The 12,189-nt window shown below is 44.7% G+C and overlaps 1 protein-coding gene across 10 annotated transcripts in view; it reads left to right on the forward strand.

The window, feature by feature from the left end:
- SRPK2 (SRSF protein kinase 2) overlaps positions 1-12,189 on the forward strand; it is a 310,269-nt gene that overhangs the window by 158,636 nt on the left and 139,444 nt on the right. The window contains exon 1 of one of the 10 annotated variants that reach the window (XM_048836384.2): positions 3,450-3,472. The exons of the other annotated variants lie outside the window; for them this stretch is intronic. Coding sequence (XP_048692341.1) covers positions 3,465-3,472 — 8 coding nt within the window. The 5' untranslated portion in view covers positions 3,450-3,464. Of the gene's footprint in view, positions 1-3,449; positions 3,473-12,189 lie in introns of those variants that run through there. 10 annotated transcript variants of the gene reach the window in all.

A 12,189-nucleotide genomic window follows, 5' to 3' on the forward strand; every position in this document is an offset into this window, starting at 1 on the left:
CCCTTTGAAGCGTTAGTATTAGTATTTGTGTGTGTGTTAGGGGGCTTATTCCTTCACCCACTTACTTCCCTGGTCCTTCTCGCATGAACAGAGAGCAACAATACCCGAAGTCCAAAGGTGCAAACAATTCGATGTTTATTGGGGTGAACTTCCAGCAAGCATGATTCCAGTTTCCTTCCTTAATGTCCCCCTTCCCAGCTCTGACACCACAGAGCCTTACCTGTGTCCCTGTTCCCATTTCCCCCCTTAGCAAAACATGATTCCAATTTCCCCACCCCCATTCCCTGTCCCCATTCCCCCACACACACCCCACCCACCCACTTCCTGATTGACTGCAGACTATATACTAAAACCTGAGTTCCGCTTAGCTATACTGTAACCAATCATTTTACTGAAATTTAACTAACCAATCCTAACATATTGTAACATAATTATGTAACCAATTATATCCCACCACCTTAATTAGTTTACAGCCAGCAAAATTAATTATACAGCAGACAGGAACAATCACAGAACCAGACAGAGATTATGCAGACAAACAATAGGGAATTGGGGACTACAGTGATAGTGAGCTGTAGCTCACGAAAGCTTATGCTCAAATAAATTGGTTAGTCTCTAAGGTGCCACAAGTACTCCTTTTCTTTTTGCGAATACAGACTAACACGGCTGTTACTCTGAAACCTAACAGAAATGAGGATTTCATATCCCAGCTACTGATAAGTGAGTTCTTGCCAGACAGGATGCTATCAAACTAAGTTTCCTTTTACATCTTCTAGGCACTTCCCTTTCTCTGGAGGCGATAGGCATTATCAGGACAGGATTGTATTCCTAACAGCCCAATAGCACCTGATTTCAATGTGACTGGTTTGGAATGTGAGGATGTGACTGGTCGCTTCCCAGCTTATGGCTGCCTCTGTTGCTTAATCAAAGGCCTTAGCCTAAGAACAGGGCCTCAGAGTGTCACAGTAAGAGAAGGCTCTTACACCGGCAGACAGTGATTTTGATTTTCTTTTATACCTCTATAACAAGCTAAGTGATAAGAATACACCTACATTCTTAGAGTATAGGCCTTTACAGACAGGCCTGAATATCGGTATCCTAACAGTGTGTATTTCACTATTTGTGTGTGGTGGTGTATTTTGGCATTTAGTTTTTATTACGGTTGTACCCCATAACGCTACTATAAATCTTTTACATACTCTTGATGATTATTCTTAAAAACCACATTTTTGCACTTCATTCTTACTGTAGACTATTGCTGTGTTCTTTTTAAATGTAACTGAGTGAATAAATTGACTTTGAGAGCATTCATGGTTCCCTGTGAACAGTGTTGTACTTGTTCAATTTTTAACTAAAGATACATAAGCAGGTGTTATTTTTTTAACTGCTGTTGACATGGATGTTGTAATACAGATGCACTAGGGTATCACTGATAATATATCTTCTAAACTCAGGATATGTCAGCCCCACCACACAAAGAAAAGTGACACTGTGGAACAGTGTAATATTTCTCAGTTATTAAAACTTGTTGCCCCAAAGCAGAGAGACCTTTAGTAATCTTGGGAGAATTCAAAGATCCATCAACAGAATAAAGATATGTAGAGAGAACATGTGGCACTGTGGAACATTAAAGAAAAATTCCAACCTGTAATGGTAACCAAGGATGAGTCAGACTTTTTTCTTTTATTGACTGGGCACATTTTCTATAAAATAAAATGTCAGGCATTTTTGAGGAAAAGTAGTTAAAACAAGTTATCTTTCATAATTTGAATGTGCTGAACCTGGAAAAAAAAAAGTTTACCAAGCTGAATTTTGAATATTTCACCTTCTAAATTGGAGTTCAAAATGTAAATAAAATTTGAAAAATTAGTAAATTTCTATGATTTTTATTCCACTGCAGACAGTTACTGTATGTTGTGCGCATTGTTTATACAGGTTTAATTTAACAGTTCCACATAGCAAACAGAATGTTGGGAATCATTAAGAAAGGGATGGACAGATAAGAAGAAAATACCATATTGCTTCTGTATAAATCCATGGTACGCCCACATTCTTGAGGAAGGCGACAGAGATGAAAACCAGCCTCATCAAATGTTTGCAGATTATGGATGGAAGGAACACTGTGCGACCATGATAGCAGTGGTTAATACAGTTAATACTGTGTGCAGATGTGATTGCCCCATCTCAAAAAAGATACAATGGAATTTGAAAAGGTTTAGAAAGGGAACAAAAATGATTAGGGGTATGGAATGGCTGCCTTATGAGGAGAGATACTTAGGACTTGGACTTTTCAGCTTGTAAAAGAGATGACTAAGGGGGGATATGATAGAGGTTTACAAAATCATGACTGGTGTGGAGAAAGTAAATAAGGAAGTGTTATTTACTTCTTCTCATAACACAAGATCTAGGGGCCACCAAATGAAATTAATAGGCAGCAAATTTAAAACAAACAAAAGGAAGTATTTTTTCATACAATGCACAGTCAACCTGTGGAACTCCTTGTCAGAGGATGTTGTGAAGGCCAAGACTGTAACAGAGTTCAAAAAAGAACTTGATAAATTTATGGAGGATAGGTCCATCAATGGCTATTAGCCAGGATGGGCAGGGACAGTTGTCCCTAGCCTCTGTTTGCTAAAAGCTGGGAATGGGTGACAGGGGATGAATCACTTGATGATTACCTGTTCTGTTCATTCCCTCTGGGGCACCTGGCATTGGCCACTGTTGAAAAACAAAAAGAAAAGGAGTACTTGTGGCACCTTAGAGACTAACAAATTTATTTGAGCATAAGCTTTTGTGAGCTACAGCTCACTTCCGATGAAGTGAGCTGTAGCTCACGAAAGCTTATGCTCAAATAAATTTGTTAGTCTCTGAGGTGCCACAAGTACTCCTTTTCTTTTTGCGAATACAGACTAACACGGCTGGTGCTCTGAAACCTGTTGAAAGAGAGGATACTGGGCTAGGGATACCTTTGGTCTGACCCAGTATGGCCGTTCTTATGTTTTTATGTGCCGACACACCCCTTGCATTTACAGGCCCCAGTGCATGCTGCAGTGGCATTTCTGCAGCTACAGCATTGTGATATGCTCCCTTTAACATATCCACGGGTAACACATTTCTGCACAGCTGCTGGGGATTGGCTCCAGTGACATTAGCTTGGGTACCAGTTTTCCATTGTGTTTGTTCCAACCCATATTCACTGGTGAGGGTAATGGGGATTGTTGCAGTTTGCCTGCTTCCATACCAATTCTGGAAGGTGGGCTCTTTGGATGTGACAAAGAAAATCATTGCTTTTTGAGGAGAGGCTTCTGTTGATTGATACATGGTGAACAATATCACCTGTGCTTTCTCGCAGTTCTCATCATCATGAGTTTAACCGTAAACTCCAATCTGCTCCCATTCGCAATCCAGACATGTATGTAATGGCGGAGACATTGAATTCTAGATGAGTGACCAGGACATGGTAGATGGAGCAGTGAGTTAAATATTAATTCATATACTGCAAAAATAGTAACTTACATGCAATTTAAATTTTAGGTATTCCTACTAAAGTTCTTTAACATGGCTAACTTCTACATTGCTATTTGTGCAAGTATAACTAACACTTCCAGAGAAAGTTTCCCAAGATTCTCTGTAGTACTAATTGTATGGAGAAATATATATAAAAACTTTGGGTGGAAAATGCAGGAAATAAGAAGTGGAGGAAAAAGCCTAAAAAATTAAAATTTTTCCTATTGAACAAGTACTTAAAGGGGAGAAAAAAGTTTTCTAGACAGCTTTCATGTGTCTGAAGTAACTAATAACTGAGCCAAGCTCTTCTGATTCATTAACTCATTCTTTTTTGGTCCAAAAACTTGGGTGGAGATGATGAAAGCTATGATTGCCAATTATAATCCTAAACCCAGCAAGAAAAAAATGGGTTAAATTTAATTTCCAGTGCGTCTTTTTTTTTTTTTTTATTAACCTCCCTAAATACTTTTCTGTTTGTTAGCAGAGTCAGAAACTGTTCAGGACATGAAAGAACATGGTTTGCTTTTTAAAAGATACTCTACTTCTTTTGTGGCTCTTCAAAAATATTATTCCAATGATTAACTGCTCAATAATACTACTGTATTTGTGCAGCTTCTAGCACTGTGGGCTCCCACTTTTATATGTGAACTTTGTGTGCAACCATAGTAAAAATAAATAGTCACATTAATGAGGGAAGTCCCTATTTTAAAAGTTAATAACTTTCACTGCAGACAATGAAAACATGTTGTCATTGTATAATTATGCTTCCCTACACTGCCACATCAATATGCTTGTGCTCCAACCTAGAGAGATCACTGCCCGGCAGGAGTAGACAGTGAAATCATCAGAATAAACAAAGGCTTGAAACTGGACATCACTATCTTTCCTTCAGCCTTACCATCTTCTAACACAATTAGAGTTTGTTGTGATAAGATGGTACACCTAGGGTTGTCAACTTTCTAATCGCACAAAACCGAACATCCTAGCCCTGCCCCTTCCCCAAGGCCCCGCCCCCGCTCACTACATTCCCCCTCCCTTGGTGGCTTGCTGTCCCCCACCTTCACTCACTTTCACTGGGCTGGAGTAGGGGGTTGAGGTGCGGGAAGGGGTGAAGGCTCCGGCTGGGGGTGTGGGCTCTGGGGTGGGGCTCGGGATGAGGGGTTTGGGGTGCAGGAGAGGGCTCCAGACTGGGTGGTGGGGCCAAAGGATTGGGAATGTGGGAGGGGGCTGCGGGTTGAGGCAGGGGGTTGGGGTATGGACTCTGGGCTGGGGCCAGGGATGAGGGGTTTGGGGTACAGGAGGAGGGTTTGTGTGGGGCAGGGGCTGGGACAGGCTGTTGAGGCTCAGGCTTACCTCAGGCGGCTCTCAGTCAGCGGCACAGCAGGTCTAAGGCAGGCTCCCTGCCTGTCCTGGCTCCGCGCTGTGCCCTGGAAGCGGCCAACCAGTCCGGCTCCTAGGCGGGGAGGGCCACGAGGGTCCGTGCGCTGCTCTCGCCCGCAGGATCCATCCCTCCAGCTCCCAATGGCTGGGGTTCTCAGCTAATGGGAGTGCGGAGTCGCTGCTCGGGGCGAGGGCAGCGCACAGAGCCCTGTGGCCCTTCCCCCTAGAAGCTGGACTTTCTGGCTGCTTCCAGGGTGCAGCACAGTGCCAGGACAGGTAGGGACTAGCCTGCCTGCCTTAGACCCTCAGCACCGCTGACCGGACTTTTAACAGCGCGGTTGGTGGTGCTGACCGTAGCTGCCCTGGTCCCTTTTCGACCAGGCATTCCGGTCGAAAATCAGGTGCCTGGCAACCCTAGGTACAGTTCAACTCTGGGGAAACAGTACAATAGAAGAATGATTGCAAAGCAAAGTCAACTCAAGTTATGCTTTCTAAACTTTGTAAGGAAATTTAAACACAAACCAACCTTTTAAATTTGAGATTTAAACTCTCAAAAGCAACATTCAGTTTTCATTTAACATGCCATGACCTGTTCGAGTTGATATGTTGTGCGTAATGATTGCAGCAGTCTTGGTGCTTTACCAGAGGATCCTAAAATCTTCATTATGACTGGAAAAAATACATATTTTGTCAGTCTGTTATATAAAGATGCCATTTTGTGCATTTCTTTATGAATATTCCAATATCTTTCTAAAGAACTAGACAGAACAGTTAACATATATGTAAAGCTCCCACTTCTTACTAAACTGATCTATTTTCAAAATTTGAATTATTTCCGGACACATTTTCCAGGCATCCACATTTCATCAAGATACATTATTTATTCCCCTAATTGAATTCATTTGTAAACTATATATTATTTTGAGAACAGTCTCTTCTCCATACAGAAACTTATAAAGGCATGTTTTTTATACTAGTGGATAGTTTCACCCTGCTGCTGTTTTGCTGGAGTCCTTACTTGCATAAATCGTTACCAGCTAAAAAATACAAAAGTAAAAAATGAGAAAAGTCAAGTTTTCCACATAGTCATAAGAAATGAAACTGAAGCATGTTGGATTATGGAATTTAATAAATATATAAAAATATTTTACATGGGCCTTGCAGTCACATTTTTAAATTCATATTCACCATGTAGTATAGAATGATTTCTGCTGGTTTAAAAGTAATTTGTTGAATCAGCAAATGTCAGTTTAAAGTTTTGAGCAACCTATGCTATATTGGTTCAAGAGATTGAAGGCTGCTCCATATAGATAATTATATGCAGTCCATGTATTCACCGCAGAAATTAGTTTTTGTTAATTCACCCTGGCAGTTTGTTAGGAGTGGCCATTTAAAGTACAATTCTGTGCTGAATGGTATTACTTTTCTTATCATAACCTGTCATAACCTCACTTTCAGACATGTGTTCAACCCACTTCCTTCATGATATATGAATACATACATATAGTGATCATAGAAATTAAAGAAAGAAAAGTCTAATTAGTTTATTTTGTCCATACCCTGACAATGGAGAGAGCCAAATATGTTTGTTTATGATAAGTGGTTCTACAAATGAAATTAGATGTCTACTATATTGAAGAGTAGTAGTTTAACTATTACATTTTGAAGATAAGTTACTTGGTCTTCCTGAATCTTTTTCAAATAATGACCCATCTTGTGAATCATTTTTGTTCTCCAAGGCATTTCATGCCCTGCAGGGTGAGCTCCATCAACTAACAGAGTTCTTGTTTAAAATGCAAACAAACAAACCACCACTACTTTCTTTCAGCACAGGTGGAATTTTAAGGCTTCTGGACTGTACTGATGATTACTTTTGTCCTGTTTCAATCTTTTCTGTAGTCTCTATGCCTATTTTCAATTTGATGCTTTCTAGATTACCACTTTTGGCAGTGACACCCTATCATTTCTTATTTGATATATGAGAGTCTATGGAATTGACACCTATTGGGATACCACAGATTAATTTATTGCAGCATTTGAGAAATCTGTGTATTTTACTTTCTTCTATAAAAAATCGAACTTGAAAAATATTTTCATATGCTTGTTGTGGGGGAAATTTGAAAAATGTACTGAGTGAATAATTTCTATATAGGGTTGTTCCATCATTGATCTTTCTTGGGTTCTCAAACAACTCTTACTAGCACAGGGAAATACTGTTAAGAAATACTGTTAAGAATACTTTCTCAAAAAAAAAAAATTACCCTGGATTATGTGGCTTTTGGATCCAGCAACGACATGTTGTCTAAAAACACAGTCAATTATTTTTTAAAAAAACCCTTAAGTTTTGTGAATAAAATCCATTTTCAGCATTGATTTGCTATGTTTTTGTCACTGTTCAATCCTGCTTCCTGTAACTGCCTTTAATACTGCCGTAGATAGATATATAAATAGATAAATTGTACTTTTGTGTTCTTCAAGAAATTAACACAACTTAGTTTTGGCTGTGGTGTTGCGAAATGTAAAGAACGGTTTTGCAAAAGTAGATGATCTTTTACAGGATGCTTTACAGCTACAATAGCAATGTCTGCCAATACTGACTCAAAATGTTTTCACATTTTAATCTCTTTACAAATATATACTTAAGTTGTAGAGTTGGGTCCAATAATAGATAATTCTGTTTATATAAATGGCATTTCCTTTTAGAGTTATTGATTGATTTATTGATTCTCCATAGATAAATAGATTACAACAAAAGTACACTCTTAGGTTAGAAAAGAATTAGAACTCTCAAGAGAGTCATAATCATACAGATAGAGCATCATAGCCTCCAGTGGTCAGCTCCTTGTTTTCCAAGGAGCTGAGAAGAGCATGGTTATGCAGCTATATCTTCTGGTGGTATCTGTACTTAAATAAATTCAATCTGATATTTTCATATTTAGCATAGTCTTTACTAACCATAGGGCCAAATCCTTTTCATCACACTCACGTGCACTGAAGCTGGTGAGATTATTCATGTGAATACTCACCATAGTCTCCTTTCTCTACTGTACTGTTAGTAGAACTATCTGGAGTATGAGGATTCTTCTTTGAGTAATGGTCCCTATATGTATTACAAATGGGGTGTGCATGTGTGCCATGTGCCGGAGCTGGAAATTTTCAGCAGCAGTGACTGTTGACACGCATGAGCGTCTTACATTACTTCATGCTCCAGGTGAGGTTATAAGAGGCCGGACGGGGCGATACACCCGAAGTCCCTTACCACTGCATGATCATAGTCAGAATCTTCTCTCTCTGTGCTCACAGCCTCCATGAGAACAATCATCCATTGTATATAGTTAGTTCAGTTGTTTCTCTTAGTTGCGTACATAACTTGTAATTAGTGTTCATAGTTGCCCCATTCAGGGCCCACCCTGACTTCGTCAGGTTACTATGCCCTCAAGTCCCGGGATTTAAGAACCGCTGCCTCTGTTGCCTGGAGGGAGCGCATCTCACAGCACCTTGAAACATCTGCAGGTCCTTTCAATTGCGGATCCGCAAGGCTTATCTCCTGCACCTCTGCAGATTTCTCTTGGAGGAAGCCCCATGTGGTGTCCAATTCTGGACTGGTGGAACCAGTGGTGCACCCCACCCTCTTCATCCCTCCTGCCCAAAGCACGAGAAGGCCAAGGAGGAGAGCAGCAAGCGATCCCGTGGACGTCACAGCAGGTCCCCATCGTGGACTGCTGTGATGCACAGCGTTTCCTACCTGAGCTGTGCCCGGTTGGGTGAGATGTCGCATGCAGATCCCACTATGTCTCTCCCTATGACTACACACATGGTGGGAAAGAAGGCGAAGAGGAAGAACGAGGCACTGGTACAGTTGGCTCCCGTGCTGGCTGTGCAGCATGGCAGCCTTCCGAGGCATGCTTCTCCATCTCAACAGGAGTCCCCATGCTCCGCACTGTGCATCCCCTTTCCCCGCTTTGGCGGTCAGCGGGATGTGGACACCTGGATGGGTTGAACCACTGCTCCCAACGGCGCACCTCAACCTGCTGTATCCGTTCTCCCTGCTCCTCTTGGCTCCACAGCCACCTACACCAGCGGATGTGCCACTCCTCCTGGACTGGGATCCACACCCAACGGTCGCAGGACCGCCCACATCGATGGCCCTGCTGCTGCCGCCGGAGGCCTCTTCAGACTCAGAGGGCTTTTCAGCGGAAGAACCATCATTTTCCCCGGTATCCCGATGCAGCTCAGACTCCTGGATGCATCCACCACACCAGATGGGCTTTCCCCCAGTCCCACCACAGTGGTATCCCTATTCTTGAGGCACAATAATACCCACTGGACCTGCATGGCAGCAGTGGCCCAGATAGGATCTGTATCACTGCCCGTACCCGCCTTCACAGGCCTCACACCCTTCCATCTGGGCCCCTCTGCTGGAACCCTCCAACTTGGACCCAGAAGCAGACCCAGAGTGTGACCCGGTGGCACTGGTCCCGATGGCGGCATCCTCCTATTGGGACGAAGCCCTGATTCCCCCAACCCTCTTGCCTCCTGATTATTACTGCCTATACCAGGGGCTGCTGCAGAGGTTGGCCCTTGATTTGGGTATCCCCTTGGAGGAAGTCCAGGGCCACCCCATCAGCTGCTGGATACCTTCAGCTTCAAGGACTGGTGCACATGGCTCTGACCATCAGTGAGGCCATCCTCCATCCCACTCGAGAGGTCTGGCACAACCCATTGTCCTGCACCCTAACAGCAAAGAGGGTAGAACATCGCTACTTTGTGACATCCAAAGGGGTTGATTTCCTTTTTTCTCACCCTGCCCCAGCTTTGCTGGTAGTGCACACGGCAATGGAATGGGCAGGTCAGCACTGCTCTACCTTCATCCCTCTCGATAGAGCAGCAAAGTGCCTGGATCTGCTCAGATGCAAACTTTACTCATCGGTTACCCTGCAGTTTCGCATTTTGAGCTACCAGGCTCTGCTGGCAAGGTATGATTTCAATAATTATGCAAAGCTGGGAGAGTTCTTGGAGGATATCTCGCAGGACAAATAACACAGGCTTCAAGCCCTGGTGGAGGAAGACAGCTTTAGCAACAAGGTCAGTCTCCAGACAGCAGTGAATGCAACAGACATGTCCTCCTGCTCGCTGGCGACAGGTGGTGATATACCCCAAGAGGCCTTCCTGGAATCTTCAGGCTTTCCCAGGGAAGTCCAGTCCAGGACCTTCCCTTAGACGAGGACAAAATGTTCTCTGGTAAGATGGATGAGGCTCTTCACTTCCTGAAGGACTCTAGGGCGACCCTCTGGTCTCTGGGAATTTACAACCTGGCCTCCTGCCACCAGCACAATAAGCCATCATTCTGTCCACATCCCTACCCCCCATACCAGCCCACCTACACCTGGTATTTGGAGCCTGTCCGATGGTGCCCCAGATCCTAGCTTCTGTGCCCATCAGCCACCATCACCTCCTCCATCGCGTCACGGCACCAACCAAGTTCTTTATGGTGATGCTTACATCGATCATTCCCTCCCTTCCCTAGGAGGTGTGGTTCACAGCCCTTGACAAGAAAGATACATACTTCTGTTTCGATATCCACCCAACCCAGTGCAAGTTCCTCCACATCTGTCTGGGCAACAACCACTTCCAGTTCAGAGTACTCCCCTTGAGCATTGTCATGGCCTCAAGGCTCTTCACAAAGGTCTTCGTGGTCGTCACAGCCCACCTTTGCTGCCTGGGGCTCTCTATGTTTCCTTACCTGGATGATTGGCTCCTGGTGGCACCAACCCTTGCCAAAACGACATCAGCTGTCGCTGCTCTCCACTTGCTCCTCACCTCCCTCGGCATCTGTATCAACAAGGAAAAATCAATGCTTCTCCCGATGCAGACCATCTATTTAATTGAGGTGTGCCTGGGCTCTGTAGCAGCTTGGGCCCTCCTCCCAATGTCTGCTTTGTGCCCTCACGGCCCTCATGGCGACCCTGTGCCACAACCCATGCACAACAGTATACTGCTGTCTCTTCCTCCTTGGCCACATGGTGCGCTGCACCCATGTGACACTGCATGCCTGCTTCCACATGCGCTGTCTACAACTGTAGCTCCTCTTGGTCTGCAGTTCCCAAATCAACTACCGGACTCGGCCCTGACTGTCCTGCTTTTGGTCTGCGCCTCCCTCGCCTGGTGGAACGATCCCGCCAAGGTGCTATGCAGCCTTCCGTTCACCACTACTGTCCCTACAACCATCCTTGCCATGGATACCTCCCTAGCTGGATGGGGTGCATATCTACATGGCCATGACGCACAAGGGACATGGGCACCAATGAGGTGCGCATGCACATCAACGACTTGGAACTGCACGTGGTCTGCCTAGCTTGCCACGTGTCCCTGCCTCTTCTCCGTGACCGGCACATCCAGATACTCTAGGACAATACCACTGCCTTGGCATACATAGACAGACAGGGAGGCACCATGTCCCCGTCACTCTGCTCAGGGGCCATCTGCCCCTGGATCTGGTGTCTTCGCCACAATGTCATGCCCTATCCAGTGTACCTTCTGGGGATGCAGAACTCCTTGGGAGAAGCACTCAGCTGGACCTGTTACCTCTATCACGAGAGGGAGCTCCACAATCCCCCATCTCTGCTCCATCTGCCAGGTCTGGGGAACCTCTCGTTGGGACCTCTTTGCCACTTGCGAGAACTGCAAGTTCCCTCTTCACTGCTCCTGGGGTGCCAGAGGTCGCGATTCCAAGGGCAACACCCTTCTCCTTCTGTAGCGCAGGCAGTCTCCAATATGCCTTCCCCTCTTTCCCTCCTCCCCCAAGTTCTATGCAAGATCCGCTGCGACTGGGCCATGGTCCTCCTGGTAGCCCCATGCTGGATTTGACAGTTCTGTTTTCCCTATCTACACAGACTGTCTGCCCGCTCACCAATCAGTCTCTGCCCTGCCTGACCTCCTCACCCAGGAAAACGGCAGGGTTCGACATCCAACTCAGGCCCACTTCAGCTGATGGACTGGTTTTTGGACTCGCATGTAGACAGTGCCTGCTCCACACCCATCCTCTGGATACTTACTTACAACAGATGGTACTCTACATGGGCGTGTTACATCACAAAATGGAAGAGCTTCACCTCCTGGGCTCAATGTCACCGCTTTCCCCTCCAGGACATCTCTGTGCTTGTCATCCTAGACTACCTCTTGGAACTTAAGGACTCGGGCCTTGCACTTAGCTCTGTCTGTGTCCATCTTGTGGCCCTCAGCTCCTTCCTCTCCTCAGTGGATGGACACTCGGTGTTCACTCACCGTACCACTACTTGGTTT

The sequence above is a fragment of the Caretta caretta genome, chromosome 1 (assembly GCF_965140235.1).
Source record: "Caretta caretta isolate rCarCar2 chromosome 1, rCarCar1.hap1, whole genome shotgun sequence".
NCBI classification, from domain to species: Eukaryota; Metazoa; Chordata; order Testudines; family Cheloniidae; genus Caretta; species Caretta caretta.